We start from the raw sequence: 17,857 nt of genomic DNA, 5'->3' as shown, positions 1-17,857 counted from the left end.
TGTTCATTTTGAAAGGGAGAACTCCAGAGCAGTGTACTATTTAAATGGAAAGAAACTGTAGAAAGCTGCAACACAAAGGGACTTGTGGGTACTTGAACATGAAACACAGAAAGCTAACACACTGCTGCAATAGGTAATCCGGAAGGCTAATGGAATGTTGGCCCTTATTTCAAGGGGTTTGAAGCGCAAGAGTAGGGAGGTCTTACTGCAAATATACAAGGTGCTGGTGAGACCACATCTGGAGTACGATGAGCAGTTTTGGTCCCCTTATTGAAGGAAAGATGTTGTTTTGTTGGAGACAATTGAGAGAAGATTCACTAGGATAATCTCTGGTATGAAAGGATTGTTTTGCGAGCAAAAGCTAAACATGTCAGGACTGTAGTCTCTGGAGTTCAGGAAAATGAGAGCGATCTCATTGAAGTGTATAAGACTCGATATGTTAAGTGCTGAGAGGATGTTTCCCCTTATAGGAGAGTCTGGGACCAGAGAACATAGTCTCAGAATAAAGGGGCACCAATTTAAGACTGAGATGAGGAGGAATTTCTTTTCTTGGAAGGTAGAGTGTCTTTGGAACTCCTTGCCACAGAAAACCATGAGGGCAGAGGCCTTGTGTAAGGACTGAGACAGATAGCTTCTTGATCAGTAGAAGAATCAAGGGCAGGAAAGTGAACAAAGTGCCACGATCCTATTGAATGATGGAGAATGCCTGGGGGGGCTGAACAGCCTACTCCTGGTCCTATTTCTTGTGGTTTTGTGCTCTTATGATAGTGTTACAGAGACTATAAAGAACACTTTGATGTTAGGTTTTACTCCTTCAAAATTCAAAGCTGTTTCCCCTGGCCACATGCATAAAACCTCATCATATTAGTGATTCATACACTTCTTAGTATTAAACTTTTCAGACCCTTACAACATTGTACAATACTTTGATATGAAGGTAAGAGTGACAAAACTTTCGCTGTTTGTTCCTTGTCGGAAGGAACAGTTGAGGGAGATTTGATAGTGTCCTCACTTTTGAGAGGCAATTAGATAATTATTTAAAAAGAAAAGATTTGTACGGCCTTATCAGAAAATGCGGGAAAGTAAAACAAGCTAAGTGTATCGTGTGGAGAACAAAAACAAATTTGTTGGAAAAGCTCAGCAGGTCTGGCATCATCTGTGAAGGAAAAAACCGAGTTAACATGACGGGTCCGGTGACCTTTCTTCAGAAGTGATGGTGGCTGGGAAAATGTCAGTTTATATGCAGAAAATAGGGAGGTGGGTGGGGTAGGGAGTAAACGATAGGATAGAGCCCCAAGAGAGAGAAAGACAGTTGGACAGACAAAGGAGTTGCTAACAATCAGGCTGGGAGGGTGAATAGTTGTTAATGGGGACTGTTAGTGACTAACAACAGTGGGTGTGTAATGGCAGGCTATGTGGTAACAAGGCCTGGTGTGTGGGGTGGGGGGCTGGGACATGGGAGAGTTTAGGCCCTAAAATTATTGAACTCAATATTGAGTCCGGAGGGCTATAGGGTCCCCAAGCGGAAGATGAGGTGTTGTTCCTCCAGCTTGCATTGGGCTTTGCTGGAACACTGTAGCAAGCCAGAGACAGAGATGTTGGTCAGAGAGCAAGGTGGTGCGTTGAAGTGGCAGGCAACAGGTAGTTCAGGGTCATTTTTGCGAGCAGAACATAGATGTTCTGTGAAGTGGTTGCCAAGGCTACGCTTTGTTTCCCCAGTGTAGAGGAAACCACATTGTGAGCAGCAAATGCAGTAGACTAGATTCTGGGAAGTGCAGGTGAAGTGTTGCTTCACCTGGAAGTTATGTTTGGGCCCTCGGATATTGGGGAGGGAGGAGGTAAAGTATCGTGTAGAGAGATGTTTTGGACATATTAGGCCAATTGGCCGCCTTCTGTACTGCAACCATGCAATGACTCTTGGTGAAATTTGCTGTATTCTTTATTCATCACATTTTTATATTTAGTTTTCATTTAATTATGTTTATTCTTCTATCCGATGACTACATGAATACCAGGGAGGTGACACCGATCCACATTAACTAATTATGGTCACAGGACTTTTAGTTTTACCTTGATAGCTCTACATCATTATACCCAAAATATATGTGGACTTGAGTTATTAGGGAGTAACTATTTGCTCCTGGTTATGCCATTCAATGTGGGATGTAAGAAATACCAGAAAGAAAAAACACATATAATGCAGTGGAGGCAATTATCCAAAAGACTGATATCGCTTTCATTAACTCACTTGTCCAGTGCATTTTAGTAGCTCAGCATCGTTTTCTCCCTATTGTCTTAACTTGAATGGAAAACCAACCATGTGTTTGCTATACTACTACTAGACCATGTACAGCAGAAAGAAAGTTGATAGAGAAGGATTACATTTTTGAGTCATCTAAGAGCCCCAAATGGCAGTTTTAAAGTTCCATGTCAGGAGTTGGTGGTATACATGATTGAGATTGTCCTCCAAAAGATTTTCTTAGCCACAATGTGCTATTCATTCAAATCCTGTAGTTTACAGAGAATCACACATGATTGATAACCATGCAGTTGCAGCAAGTCATGGTTAGGATCATGAACAAAACTGACCAACTTTCTCCTGATCTAAGAGGTGCTTAGTGCAATTGTAAAAACCCTGTTGCAGCTTCAGCTGAGATCAGATTACAACATAAACTAGATGTAAAACCTAGTCGTTGTGGGTCAGTTACATTTAGGATGAATTCTCGGAATCACTGGGGGAATGCTTGCTTTTTTTGGAAGAAATAGTTTGCCTGCCTGATTTCATTTTCCTGCCATTTGTGTGTTTATATGCATTGAATACATTCCGTTCTCATTCTCGTGTTTTTGAACTGAGAATTAATACACGGGGAAACATTTAAAGTGCTTCTCTTGCAGAGCAATTTTATTATGTCTGGTGAAGGGATAGTCACTCTTTCTCAATGATAGTCATGCCACAGATAAACACTTTAATAAGTAACAGATGCAGCCACATCATTATGGAAAAAGTGGCCCACATAGCTATATGAACAAGAAAATAAGGAGAGAAAGAGGTATGACCATTAATTTCATTTCTTTTAGAAAACACCTTAGCAATTTAATTGCTTCCATATTTTACTGGGCACTATCTCTGGTATATATTGAAAAGCACAGGGAAGGAATTCAACTATCCTAACTCTGTGAATAGTAGTTGTGATGGAGAGACTATAGAGTTCCAGATGAAGCACCTATGTAAAGACATAGAATGACATTTCATGGACACGTTATTAAGGTAAAGAAAGTGTTGCCATGTTATGCAAAGGGGCCTGAAATTGGTGTTAACCTCCACAATTTGCAGTGGGCTTAGCAGTTTTAGAAACCTGTCTGGGATAACTACAAACTAATCTAATCAAAATGGTGACTGTTTATATCTAGTGCAGAGTAAGCTTACAAACTCCCATGTTGAACCTTTTAAATTCATATTTTACTTTCTGGAAATCAGCACAGTGCAATTTGATTTCTAGACCCGATGTATCAAAATAACCAATTATTTTAAAAGATAATTACTATTAAAATAAGATAATGACATCATGATAATAATAGTAATTCCAGAGGTCCAAACTAATACTCTGGGGACATGGGTCTCAGTGTGACCATCATTGATTGTTGTAAAACCTCATTGTTCACTAGCACCCTTTAAGGAATGAAATCTACTGTTCTTACCTAATCTGGCTGAAAAGTCGCTCGCTAATGTGGGTGACTCTTCTGTAAAGGCCTAACAGGCCACTCAAAGCAAAGCCTGTAGGGATTTGCAACAAATTCTGGTCTTGCCAGCGATGCCCCACATCTCGTGGAATAATAAATTAATTATATTTTATATGATTCGTCAACAAGTTTTTAATTTGGTCTCACATTTAAAATGATAATTTCTGTGCTTGATCTGACCAAGAGCCTTACAAGTTGATGGAACTCATATTGATTTTCTCCAATGATTTGTTATGCTAAATATCATAATCAGGTTGCTGTCAGATGCCAAAAAGTCTTCGCATTCCCATTCTTTTAGCTCCTATGTATGTTTAACTGTTCACTATTTCATTAGGGCGCAATTGCTGAAAGTATCTTCCTAATTCAGTGATCTTTTCTGGAGTTGATATTATCATCATGCCTTTTTCTTGTTTGGTTTATAATTTATGCAATCTTGACTGTCTCTGACTTCTGCAGTTTATTACAAAATAAACTTTGAATGTATTTCTAAGCCCAGGCTATTCTGTTCTCAGATTCCAGTGCTTTTAGGATGTTTCTTATTTCTTGGGTTTCTTACTCTTTTCCTTTTGCTGTGCAGTTCTGAGATTGGCATCATTCATTATTCATTTGAATTCTTACCAATGGTTAATTATCCTCCTCAGTAGACAGTTCAATAATCCTTACTTTAACCTGTGATGTATTATTTCTTCCGTCTTTTGGTTCTATAACAGATGATTGCATAATCTGTCCTGTCTGTAATGACCCAAACCTTTAGCCTAGATCTTTGGAACTAATTAAATTGCTGCCACAGACTTCATATGCCAATGAGTTTTCAGGAATGTTTTAGAAATCTTTCCCCTCAAGGTCTATTTCAATGATGATGTGAACCACATAGAAACATCGAAAATAGGAGCAAGTGTAAGCCATTTGTCCCTTCGAGTTTGCTGTGCCATTCATGGCCAAACATCCACATAGGTCTTATATCCAGGAAAAATTCTGATTATCAGTCCTTGAGATTCCAACTGTCTTTTAGTTTGGAAATAAATGTGCAGTTTCAAGCATAACTGTTTACAGTCTGACATTCTGACCATTTTTCATCTATCTACTGTTAGCCTACAATCTTCTGCCACTGTCTACAAGTGTATACACTTCGCACCATCTTCACAGTTCAACAGTCTGGGTCTCCTGTAACCTTTAACAACTCCCTTCAGCCAGAATTGTTGTCAGGTGGTCTTCAAAACAGATCACATGACCCATTTCGTCTTACCCTAATTTATACAGAGTCCCACATATACAGATATGAGGTTCATAACATTGTCAGTGGGTTAAATTGCATAAGTCATATAAACCAACACGGGGATCGTGATGCAAGATTATCTCCTGTTTTTGAGTTCGTGTTGCTCGTGAGCCAGCTTTGATCTGCGTGCTGTGCATTGGCTGCGTGCATCCAGCATAGTACACAATACCACTCGCAGTTAGCTTGCACTACTTAAAGCAGAGGTACACTGTAGCTGTAGCAGGCACTTGCTGTGCTGCACGGCATAAATATGACTTGAGAAACAGTGAAGAAATGTGGGAGAGGCAGCTCCAGGCCATGTTTCTTCAGTTACTCCTCATAACTGAACCTGTGGCATTATCTGTGTAGCTCTTCCTTATCTTTAGCTTTTGGATTTTTCCCTTGGTGACAAAAAGAAACAAATGCAGTAGCTAGTACTGGATTTAATTGGAACTTCCCCATGACTTATATTCAGTTGTTTTGGGCTTTTCAATATTCTAGCAGCTTTGTTGATTGCTGCTGTGTGATTGTTAGTCATTTTGTGATGAATCCACTAAAGCCCCTGCATCTTTTCGATCCTGTTCTTCTTCATCTCTCTATGATTTCACCACTTCCCTATTCCTGAAAGGTTCTTCTCTGTAAAACTCTTCAATCATGCTTATTAAGGATCTCTGTTTTTTTTCCCCATCATTGCCTTGCATGTATTTAGTTGCTGAAGCCTTCTGTTCTGAAATTCCTTCCAAAAGACTTGCACTTCTTTCTCCTCTAGGTCACTTCTTACAACCCACTTCTTTAACTAAACCTTTGATCACCATTCCTAATATGACCTTCTTTAGCTTGGCACCCATATTTTATGAAGATCTTGGGAGGGTTTTCTATGGTGAAAGCACAATATAGTTATGAATTTGTATTATTCTTGCACACTTAAAAGTTCAATTTTCCTCATGTTTCCAAGCTCCACACTGGGAGTGAAAATTTGTAAGGCATGCATTTTGTTTTTTTTTTGCCAAATACATAAATTGCCACAGTACAACAATAAATGTGAAAACTTGCCATCAAATGATTCAGTCCATTCCATTTGTTACAGACATTTTTCCACGTGAGGGTATATTTTGATAAGTTGCGTTCCCAACCCAAATATTTGGTGCCAAAACAGTATGTTGGGAATTTAAGCTCAGAGGTTGGTGGACCCAGGACTCCACTTTTAAAAATTATTGGATAGAAATTCTGCCGGTTTCACTCTACTCCCCTACTGAATTCCTGACAAGCATTTCAAGCTGACATGAGGCCCCGTACTGAGAGTCCAGGTTCATAAAATTACCTCATATTATACATTTATAGAGCAAAATATCAAGATACAAGATACAAAATGTCTGCTTACGTTCGACATAAATCATACACAAAAGTTAGTACAGAGCAGCCCTACAGGAGACAGATGGCAAATGTATTCCTTAGTTGTGACAGAAAACCACTGGTGGAGAGGTCATTGGAATGTTTCCAGTTCTATTGCAAAATGGGTGTCTATAATGACTGATATTTGGCATTGGAATAATGGAAATCTGGATTAAGGACAAATGTACAGTACCAGATTGTTCAAGCATCGATTGTGGTCGGCAATCGGATATCATATTTAGTGGGGCATGAGATCCTAGTTTGGTAACCCAGGTTCAATATTTCAATCATGTCAGTAGAAATGATTGTAGCAGATTATTTAGCAGCAATGACCTTGGCATACTTACTAAAATGGTTTGAAATGTTGCTGTATGATTTTAATGAGGAGAGCATCAATATTTGTGTGTGAAATACCTTTGTACCCTATTTTGACAAAGTCATTCATTCAGAGGAAATCTCAGGCTGACATTCCAGTGTGGTACTGAGCAAATGCTTCAGTTACTGTCCTTCAGATGAAACATAGGGCAAAAAATACTGTTGCAGGTGAGTGAATGTCACCTGCCATTCAATATACTTGCCCTTAAGCATTTAATTTCCGTGAGCCTTTATGCTCTCAAGTTGCCCTAAATTAGAGATGGACATGACTCAGCAACCTCTACCGGTTGCTAGCACCAGTCTGAAATGGACAAGCAACTGTGCTTTCCATAACCAATCAGATTGAGGAATAGCAATGAACAGTGCAGAGTCTGAACCGGGAGGTGTCACTGAGATCAATGAATTTAATGTCAAACCGTGTGCAGAAAGTGAAATAAAGGAAAGGGAAAGAAGGATTAGATTGAGAGAAAAGAAAAAACGTCAAAGAGTAAACTCTTAAAATTCGTAGAGACTTGTATAAATTAATTTTCATGCACAAATGGTCATTTTTTCAGTAATTAAAAATTATATTACTGTTAACAGAGATACTTGCACTGAAGTGGATAAACCTTAACTTTCTGTGGTGAGTCTAACTTGTATCTACTGTGCAGAAATCTGAACCTTGCACCACTTAATACACTTCAACAGTGGCTTGGACTGCAAGGTGCCATTTTTAAGCTAATAAGTGAACAATGCATCTTGTACAGCAATTCCATAATTTCACATTCAACTACATATTTACTCATTTCTATGTCATTTACAGACAAATAAAGGTGATTGTTTGCTTCACGATTTGTCTCGAAGGTAAATCCTGGCCCAGTGATTTAGATTACAGATCCCCGGTACTATTTGAAGAAGAGTGGGAAGCTATTCCAGTATTCTGCCCAGTCTTCATCCATCAATTCATTCCACCAAAAGAACAAATTAACTGGTTATTCATCTCTTTTCCGATTGTAGAATCGTACAAAGTACAAAATAATTGCTGCATTTTTTTAATATATTAGTCGCCACAAGACTTAAAAATAATACATTAACCAATAAGCAATTTTACAGCATAAAAATAGGCCATTCAAGCCAACAAATCAATGCTGGTACTTATTCTCCACATTGTGACTCAGAGCTTCTCAATTGTTATTTTATCATATCATCTGTCACAGTATGGAACTACGTTCCCAGATTCTGTCGAAATGAGTGACAAATTCATTATTAGATTTATTTATTTCAGTTCAAAGCAGATATGTGGTTCAAATGGTTATTGTAAGCTGCATAATGTACATCCCAGCAGACTGTAAGCACGAATGTGTCTGAGAATATTGTTCAGGGAACAAAAGGCTGGTTTAACACGTTATTGACAATCAAGTGAAATACCCATGTTCTTCTGATAAGTAGAATGAGACAAAAATAGGTGCCGAAAATCTGAAGTACAACCAGAAAATGGCAGCAATTGTCGATTCAACAGGTCATGCAGTATATGTGGACAGTGGAATGTATGGTTAACATTTTGGTTTGATGACCTTTTGTTCTATTAGTGCAGTGAAACATTACTGACCTAAAACATTAACTGTACCGTCTTGACAGATGCTGCCTGTTTTACTGAGTGTAACCAGAATTTTTATCATAGACGACTGCAGAGTTGTTGCCTTCTGTAAATTATAGTTTAATCAAATGGTTTTGGGCAAATTGGTGGATTTTTTATGGAAATAATTAAACTATTCCATTGAGTCCTCGTCATCATCTGGGTAATTTGCACTGCAAATTTTTGTCCCTGTATTTGTAACCTGAAATGCCATTTTTAACAGTGTAAACATCTGACATGATGGAATTCTGAAAATAACAGGAGACACACAGTCCTGACCAATGATTCCACAGAACATTTCGATGCCCTGTTGCAAGTAACATTCACACGTCACAAATGCCAGCAATGACCATCTCCAGTCAGAGACAATGTAATCATCTCTCCTTGACCTTCAATGGCAGTCCCATCACTGAATCCCTCACAATCAATATCCTGGTGGTTACTATTAAACAGAAACAGTACTCGGTTAGACATATAAATATGGTGGCTACAAGAGCAAGTCAGAGGCTAGGAATACTGCAGAAAGTAACTCAACTCCTGACTCCCCAAAGCCTATCCACTATCCATGAGGCACAAGTCAAAAATTTGGCAGAATACACCCACTTACCCAGTTCCATTAATACTCAAGAATCTTGACACCATCAGGGCAAAGGAGCCCACTTGACTGGCATCACATCCTCAAACATTCAGTCACCCCACCGACGCTCAGTAGCAGCAGTGTGTACTATCTTCAAGATGCACTGCAGGAATTCGCCAACGATCCTTAGACCACATCTCCCAAACCCACACCTCCATTTAGAAGGACAAAGGCAGCAGATATGTGGGAAGCACCTGTAAATTCTGCTCCAAATCACTCGCTGTCCTGATTTGTAAATCTATCGTTGTTCCTTCACTGTCGCTGGGTCAAAATCCTAGAATTCTTTCTCTAACAGCATTGTGGGTCTACCTACACCAAATGGAATGGAGTGGTTCCAAAAGGCAGCTCATCATTACCTTCTCAATGACAACTAATGGCAGGTAATAAATGCTGGCCAACTCAGTGACATCCATATCCCACAAATGAATCAATTTTTATGAAGAAAGAAGATTGTGGACCTATCATTCTGCAAGGTACTCCTTCAGTTTACCCTAGAATCTCTAATATTTCCAGGGATGTGGCATGCTTTTTTTTTTGAGATGAATCCAGTTTGGATTATTAATGTCATCAGAACTTAGCAATGTATCCATGGGAAATAATGCACTTTTATCTAAGTGGTTATTTGACAGTTTAATTTGATTCATGAACAATATGAGCTGCATTTTGCTCCACTTTTCACAGGCATTGAGAAAGTCAAGGCTCTGAAGCATCATGTAGAAATGATATTGTGCTCAGTTCTACTGCTTTATATGGATGTACTCTGACCAGATCCATTGGGGACATGAGTGTTGATCTTCAATATAAAATTGCTCCATGCAGCTAGGAATGTAAGTTCATGGAAGGCAGAAGGACAGTAATAATTTATACAACTGGTTGTATTCCATGCTGATAGCATTCTTTAAATAAGGAATCAACTTATTCAAATTTCATATTTTGTAATTAAAAATGTGAATTTTTTTTATGGCTATCTGTGTGAAAAACAGAAAGGCAGAATATTATTTAACTGGTGATACATTGGGAAATATAGATATACAAAGGGAGCTGGGTGTTCTTATACTCTCTCAATGGAACAAAACAGGCAGGTGCAACAAGGAATTAGGAAGACAAATGTTAATGTTGGCCTTCATTGCAAGATGATTTGAGTTCAGAAATAGGGATGTCTTACTGCAGGGCCCTGGTGAGATCACACCTGGAGTATTGTGTGCAGGTTTGGTCTCCCAACCTAGAAGAGGATACACATGCCACAGAGAATATGCAGAAGAAATTCACTGGGCTGATAGAACAAATGGCAGGTTTATTTTATTATTCATTTATGGAATATAAGCATCACAGCATTTATTGGCCAACCCTAGCTGCCCTTGAAGAGGTGCAGTTGAGCTGCGTTCTTGAACTGCTGCAGCCCACATACTGTAAGTTGACCCAAAATACCATTAGGGAGGGAATTTCAGGATTTTGACCCTGTGACAGTGAAGGGACAGCAATATATTTCCAAGTCAGGATGGTGAGTGACTTGGAGGGGATATTGCAGAAGACATGTTCCCAAGTATCTGATGTCCTTGTCCTTTTAGATGGAAGTGGCCATGGGTCTGGAAGGTGCTGTTTAAGGATCTACTGTGAATTTCTGTGGATAATACACACTGTTGCTACTGACTGTTGGTGGTGAAGGGAGTCAGTGTTTGTGGATGTGATGCCAATTAAGTCGGCTGCTTTGACATGGGTGGTATCAAGATTGCTGTGTGCTGCTGAAGCTACACCCATCCAGGCAAGTGTGAGTATTCCATCACACTCCCGACTTGTGGCTCGTAAATAATGGACAGGCTTTGGGAAGTCAGCAGATGCATTATTTACTGTAGGATCCCAAGCCTCTGACCTGATATTGTAGCCACTGTGTTTATGTGGTGATTTCAGTTGAATATTTTGAATATATCAATAGTAACCCCAGGATGTTGATACTGGGGGATTCAGTGACAGTACTACTATTGAATGTCAAGGGGTGGTGGTTAGATTGCGTCTTGTTGGAGATAATCATTGCCTGGCATTTGTGTAGCATGAATGTTACTTGCCACTTGTTAGCCCAAGCCCAGCTATTGTCCTGGTTTTGTTGCGTTTGAGCATGGCCCACTTCAGTATCTGAGGAGTCTCAAATGATGCTGAACGTTGCGCAATCATTGGCGAACATCCCCACTTCTGACCTTATGACGGAGAGAAAGTCATGATGAAGCCGCTGAAGATAGTTGGGCTAGGACACTTGCCTGACAAACTCATTTGAGGAAAGATTAGTTGGACTGGCCCTGTATTCACTAGAGTTTAGAAGAATGAGAGGCAGTCTTAGTGAAACATTTTAAATTCTAACAGAGGTAAACAGACTAGATGCAGGGAGGATGTTTCTCCTGGTTGGGTCATCTAGAATCAGAGGTCACAGTTTCAGGATGTGGGGTGGATCATTTCGAATGAGATAAGGAAACACTTCTTCATTCAGGGTGGTCAACCTGTGGAATTCAAATCTGCAAAAAGTTGTGGAGACTGGATAACTGATTATATTCAAGAAAGATATTCATGCATTTTTAGATACTAAAGTCATCTAGGGGTATGAAGGGAAAATGAGAATAAAGCATTGAGACAGAAGATCAGCCAAGATCATGGTGAATGCCTGAGCGCACTCAAAGGCCAAATGATCTATTCCTGCTCTTAATTTCTACATTTCTATAAACCATTAAAGTTCTTATCAAAAATAATGTTGAGCTGTACCAGATGAGACATATGAACATATGAATTAGGAGCAGAACAAACAATTCAAGCAGTTAGAATGCGGGTATGGTACATAATCACAAAGCTAATAGATGTTATCCTTTATATTAAAAGGGATTGAACATAATAGTAAAGATGTTATTCTGTAATTATACAGGGCATCTCAATCCTACTCTGCCATTCAGTAGGATCATGGCTAATCTGTTGGTGTTTCAAATTCCACATTCCCATCTACATCCAGTAACCCTTAATTCCCCTTGCGAACAAGAACTTATCCAGCCCTTTCTTATAATTATTTAATGACCCACCTCTACTGCCTTCTGAAGCAGAGTTCAAAATCTCACAACCATCTGCAAGAGAATTTCTTTCCCCATCTCTGTCTTGAAAGAGTGACTCCTAATCTTAAAACAGTGCCCTCTAGTTCTGGACTGGCCCACAAGGAGAAATATCCTTTTCACGTAAATGTCGTTAAGACCATTCACGATCTTATATACTTCAATCAAGCCACCCTTGCTCCACTAAACTTCAATAGAAACAAGCCCAGTGCGTCCAATCTATCCCCCTAAGACAACCTGCTCATTCCCAGTATTAACCTAGTATGCATCCTCTAAACTGCCTCTAATGCGTTACGTAATTTGTTTCAAAAGGAAACCAAAACTGCACAAGGTATTTGAGATATAGTCTCACCAATGCCTTGTCTAACTGCTGCATGATATCTTTACTTTATACTTTCATTCCCTTTCATATAAAGGATAACAAATATTAGCTGCCTTGATTATGTACTGTACCTGCATACCCTACTGCAAAAGAAACCAACTTCACATTTTCCCACATTACGCTCAATATGCCAAATTTTTGCCAAATCACTTAATCTATCTACATCTGTCTTTAATTTCCTTATGTCTTTGTCACAACATACTTTCCTACCTATCTATGCCAACTGTGAATGTAGCTACCACGCTCTTACTCACCTCATCTAATTAATTGTAAAAGGTTGAGGCATTTGCACAGACCCTGTGGGACCACACTAACCACATCCTGCCAATCAGACAAAGATCCAATAATGCATGTCCTGTGTTTACTGACAGCCTGTCAATTTTCTATCTATGCTGCTTATATGTTACCTCCTACACCATGAGCATTTATTTTTTGTAATAACTTTTTGATGTAGCACCTTATCAAATTCCTTCTGGAAATCCAAGTATACAGTGTATACAGACTTCCCTTTATGCACAGCTCTTTCATAGAACTCCAACTAATTGATTCAACATGATTTCTCCTTGACAAAACCATGCTAGTTCTTTGCAATTACCTTTCTAAGTGCATAGCTATAATCTCCTTAATGTTTGATTCTAATACCTTCCCCGCTAAAGATGTCAAACTAACTGGCCTATAGTTTCATGTTAATGCCAAAGTATTTACTAATTCATGAGTAACATCTTTTTAGGACTTTAGATTGTGTTAAGCAAGTTGGACCTCTGAATCAATACACTATGCTTAACTGAGAGTTTGGATGGCTTAACTTGAATGAGGCTGATTACAAATATATGACTAGTATGACAGTAATAAACAGTAAATTTAACATAAATCAGTATTAATTTTCTGTTTTGTATTAAGCTTAAATAATGCTGCTCTTAATATTTTGTTTAACTGTGTGGGATTTCTGTCCTGTGGCAAGTTACTAGTTTATTTCTTTCCCACTGCTCACAGCTTTCTCCCTTACACTTTTGTTGCCACCGAGATATGCTGGAAAGCCTGCCAAAGGTGCCAGCTGATCTCTGGCACTTTGCTAATAACTGAAACATGACAGTCAGTGTTGGCAAAGTATTTGGGTGACATTGGAAATGTGTCTAATCCTGCCCTTTGCTGATCCCCGTACATAGGGGCTTCTTGTGGCAATTATGTTTTGTGACAAATACTTTTCTTTTTCAGAATTATTGAAGATGATTTGGTCGGACGCCGGTTTTGGTGATCTGGTGCCACAATGAAGACATACACACATGGAGTACCAGTCGTATTTTTCATACATCTGTTCTGCTCCCTATTAGCGTACACTGTAAATGAAAAATCTGGTGGTAGCATCCACTTTATGAATGGAAATTATGATGGTCATCCCATGCTGTACTTCAGTAAAAGTGATGTGGAGGATCTGCGACTCAAGGCGAGAAGTACCCACCAGAATATTGCGAACAGGATTTGGAATGCAGGGCAAATCATGCTATCAAGTCCAAGGGAGTACCTGCCTCCCTGGGATCCTAAACATTTTAGTGCCCGCTGGAATGAAATCTATGGCAACAATCTGGGAGTACTGGCTATGTTCTGTGTACTGTTTCCTGAAAGAACAGATGCAGTGGAGTTTGCAATGGACTACATGGAGAGGATGGCATCTCAGCCTAGTTGGTAGATTTTTGTCTTGTTTTTCTAAAGCACGTGTTTCTGTCTTTGGGAGGTTCCTTATTGTTATGTTTTTGTTTATGCATTTACATGTAAAACACAGCTTTAGTAGCATTTAATCTGCTGGTGCAGTGCGCCCTTAGAACTTTTATTTCCTGCATTGCATATATGCAGGGACAAAAAAGTCAGTATTGTCAAAATGGGGAGTACCTTTGAATTGATGTCTACTTATTCTTTATTCACGTATTTAAAATTTTCTTTAATTCTGAATTACTACAGATTATTCATTAACTGGGTAGAAAGGAAGATGGAATAGATCACATTATCATATCCGTGACTTCGTAGGATTGTCAAATCTCCTGGATTGTTCTGAAACCACCAAGTATTAATTCTAGGGGCATTAGAAGTTTTTTTTTATTTGCATTTATCTCTTCTGTGAATTAGTTGTAAAAATATTTGAGAAGAGAGAATTGGTTGACTATTGAGCAAAGCATTAACCAATTGGGTAATGAAATGTTGGCTTTTTTACAATTGATATGGGAAGCTGGTGTTTCAAGTAATGTGTTTAATGTTGTCACAAACTAAAATGAACGCAGATAGAGCAGAGGAAGAAGTCCATGACTAAAGCATGCCAGCTTGTTTACCACCTACAAATGCATTTCTCCAGAAATTCCTCTTTTCGTAAAAATATTGCACATAGAACCATTTGCATTTACAAGTTACCCAATATACATGGTCAGCAAAGAAAATTATCATTCATTCATAAGACTGTGTTAATTATAGTATGTACCATTTTATTCAGGACTTTTAATGACAGGCAGACAAATGTTATTATCAGTTTATTTAATATTTTGACATTTTTTTTACATGGTGGGTTCTTGATCAGAGCAAGGTATTCATCTTTCAGTTTCATTGTCTCTGGTTTAATGACTTCCAGACCTGGTTGAGTTGTTAGTGCAAGTTATTTTTTGTTTCAGGTGAAAGCTGTTTCATGTTCTGCAGTACCAACACATTCTTAACAGTGAACTTGCATAGAAATGCACATGCCGATGACCAATCAGATGTGGTGTTGTCACTGGAGTAATAATCCAGAACCCCAAGTTAATTTTCTGAGGAAATGGGTTTGAATCCCACCATGGCAGATGGTGAAATTTGAATTCAATAAAAATATGGAATCTAAAACTAGTCTAATGTTGATCAAGTAGCCACTGTCAGTTGTTATAAAAATGCATCTGGTTCACTAATGTCCTGTAGAGAAGGAAATTTCTCATCCTGTTCTGGGCTACAAGGTTGACTCTTAGCTGCTCTCTGGGCAATTACAAATGGGTAATAAAACATCCCATGAATGAATAAGAAAAACAAGGACATTGTTCAATAGGTATGGTTAATAAGTTTGCAGATGACACCAAAATTGGAAGTGTAGTGGACAGCAAAGAACATTACCTCTGAGTACAATAGGATCTTGATCAGATGGGCAGAGGAGGGGCAGATGGAGTTTAATTTAGATAAGTGTGAGGTGCTGCATTTTGGAAAGGCGAATCAGGGCAGGATTTAATGGTAAGGTCCTGGGGAGTGTTGCTGAAGAAAGAAACCTTGGAGTGCAGGTTCATGGTTTCTTGAAAGTGGAGTTGCAGGTAAATAGGATAGTGAAGAAGGCATTTGGTATGCTTGCCTTTATTGGTCAGTGCATTGAGTATTGGGGTTGGGAGGTCACGTTGGGCTGTCCAGGACATTGGTTTGGCCACGTTTGGAGTATTGCGTGCAATTCTGGTCTCCCTCCTATAGGAAGGATGTTATGAAACTAGAAAGAGTTCAGAAAAGATTTACGGATGTTGCCGAGGTTGGAGGGTTTGTGCTATAGGGAGAGGCTGGAGAGGCTGAATAGGCTGGGGCTATTTTCCCTGGAGTGTCAGAAGCTGAGGGGTGACCTTATAGAGGTTTAGAAAATCTTGAGGGGCATGGATAGGGTAAATAGGCTCAATGTCTTTTCCTCTTGGTGGGGGAATCCAAAACTAGAGGGTATAGGTTTAAACTGAGAGGAGAAAGATCTAAAAAGGACCTAAGGGGCAACTATTTCATGCGGAGGATGGTGCTCATATGGAATTAGCTTGTTGAGGACGTGGTGGAGGCTGGTACAATTACAACATTTAAAAGGCATCTGGATGGGTATGTGAATAGGAAGGGTTTAAGAGTTATACGGGCCAAATGCTGGCAAATGGGACTAGATTTAAATAGGATATCTGTTCGGCATGGACAAGTTGGACCGAAGGGTCTGTTTCCGTGCTGTATGTCTCTATGACTCTTTGACTCTAATTTATGAGACCAATAAATCATTTCATCCTTTCATATCTGTTAGTTGCTGCACCTCTGCTACATCTCCTGCCATGCAGGATCCATGCAAAATTCCTTTTGCTGTCAGAAGATGGCTTAAGTATTTGATTTCAAGCATGCGGAGGCAATGGCCTAGTGGCCTTCTTGCTAGACTGTTAATCCAGAGACACAGAAAACGTTCTGAGGACCTAGGTTCGAATCTGGCCAAGACAGATGGTGGAATTTGAATTTAATTTAAAAAATCTGGAATTAAAAATCTACTGATGACCCATGAATCCAGTGTCGATTGTCAGAAAAACCCACCTGGTTCACTAATGTCCTTACCTGGTCTGGCCTACATGTGATTCCAGACCCACAGCAATGTGGAAGACACTGAACTGCCCTCTGGGCAATTAGGGATGGGCAATGAATGCTGCCTAGCCAGTGACACCCTCATCCCGTGAACGAATAAAGAAAAAAAAAAGTCCTGAATTGTATCTTTTTGTCATTCAGCTGGTGAACTCTGTCGAGCAGTTGCAATGGATTCTGATAGTAGTCTATGATGATTTCTTTCATTGTGTCTCCGTAGCCATATACAAGCATGTCATCCAGGATAGGTTCCACTCTGGGAAGATCACTGACTATTTCAGGCTATCTACGTAGATAGAGCAATGTGAAAATCAAATTGCATGTGCAACCTTCTGTGTCTCCCAACTGACATCCAGACTATTGTTAGAAAACTGCAACTTTCATCCAGCTTCACTTGCCAGTAACCATCCTTCATGTTGATGGTAGTCAAGACCTCTACCTTGGCAGGTTTGTGGCAAAGTCCAAAATCATGCAGGTTAGGTGGATTGGCCATGCTAAATTGCCCGTAGTATTCAGGGATGTGTTGATTAGGTGGGGCTGGGTGGGATGCTGTAAGGGTCAGTGTGGACTTGTTGGGCCGAAGGGCCTGTTTCCACTCCGTAGGGATTCTGTGATCTGTGAAACTTTACTACAATGGTTGGCATGGGGTAATAAGATCTCTTCAAAGCTTTATTGAGATCCTTTGAATCTATGCGTGCTCTCAGTTTTCCACGTTGCTTCACTGTTACTGTTCTGTTAAACCAATCTGGAGGAGTTGTCACTTTTTAGAGTAAGTGGAACAAAAGGTACTAGTCAACCTTGTTTAGGCTGAACTTGCTGCTGGCTGGAACTCTCCTCGGGAGATATTGAGTTTCACAATCTGATCCACTGTGAAATTCACCAGGAAGGCATCCAAGAACAGTAAAAACATCTTTGCAATCTTTTAAGATCTTTTCTGCAGTCAAGTACTTAGTGAACTGCAAAGTTATGCAGAGATAACAAGGTGTAGAGCTGGATGAACACAGCAGGCCAAGCAGCATCA

The 17,857-nt window shown here is 39.5% G+C and overlaps 2 protein-coding genes across 3 annotated transcripts in view; both read left to right on the top strand.

Moving 5' to 3' along the window:
• Positions 1 to 17,857, top strand: part of LOC125480965 (dermatan-sulfate epimerase-like) — a 167,759-nt gene that overhangs the window by 109,330 nt on the left and 40,572 nt on the right. The window lies entirely within an intron of this gene.
• LOC109920175 (dermatan-sulfate epimerase) overlaps positions 1 to 17,857 on the top strand; it is a 54,720-nt gene that overhangs the window by 18,996 nt on the left and 17,867 nt on the right. Inside the window, exons 1-2 of one of the 2 annotated variants that reach the window (XM_020520203.2) lie at positions 9,774 to 9,842; positions 13,696 to 14,163. In XM_020520203.2, coding sequence (XP_020375792.2) covers positions 13,748 to 14,163 — 416 coding nt within the window. In that variant the 5' untranslated portion in view covers positions 9,774 to 9,842; positions 13,696 to 13,747. Of the gene's footprint in view, positions 1 to 9,773; positions 9,843 to 13,695; positions 14,164 to 17,857 lie in introns of those variants that run through there. The other variant, XM_020520204.2, reaches the window with a different exon arrangement.

The sequence above is a fragment of the Rhincodon typus genome, chromosome 5 (genome assembly GCF_021869965.1).
Source record: "Rhincodon typus isolate 14 chromosome 5, sRhiTyp1.1, whole genome shotgun sequence".
Classification (NCBI taxonomy): Eukaryota; Metazoa; Chordata; class Chondrichthyes; order Orectolobiformes; family Rhincodontidae; genus Rhincodon; species Rhincodon typus.
This window is presented reverse-complemented; position numbering and strand designations above follow the sequence as displayed.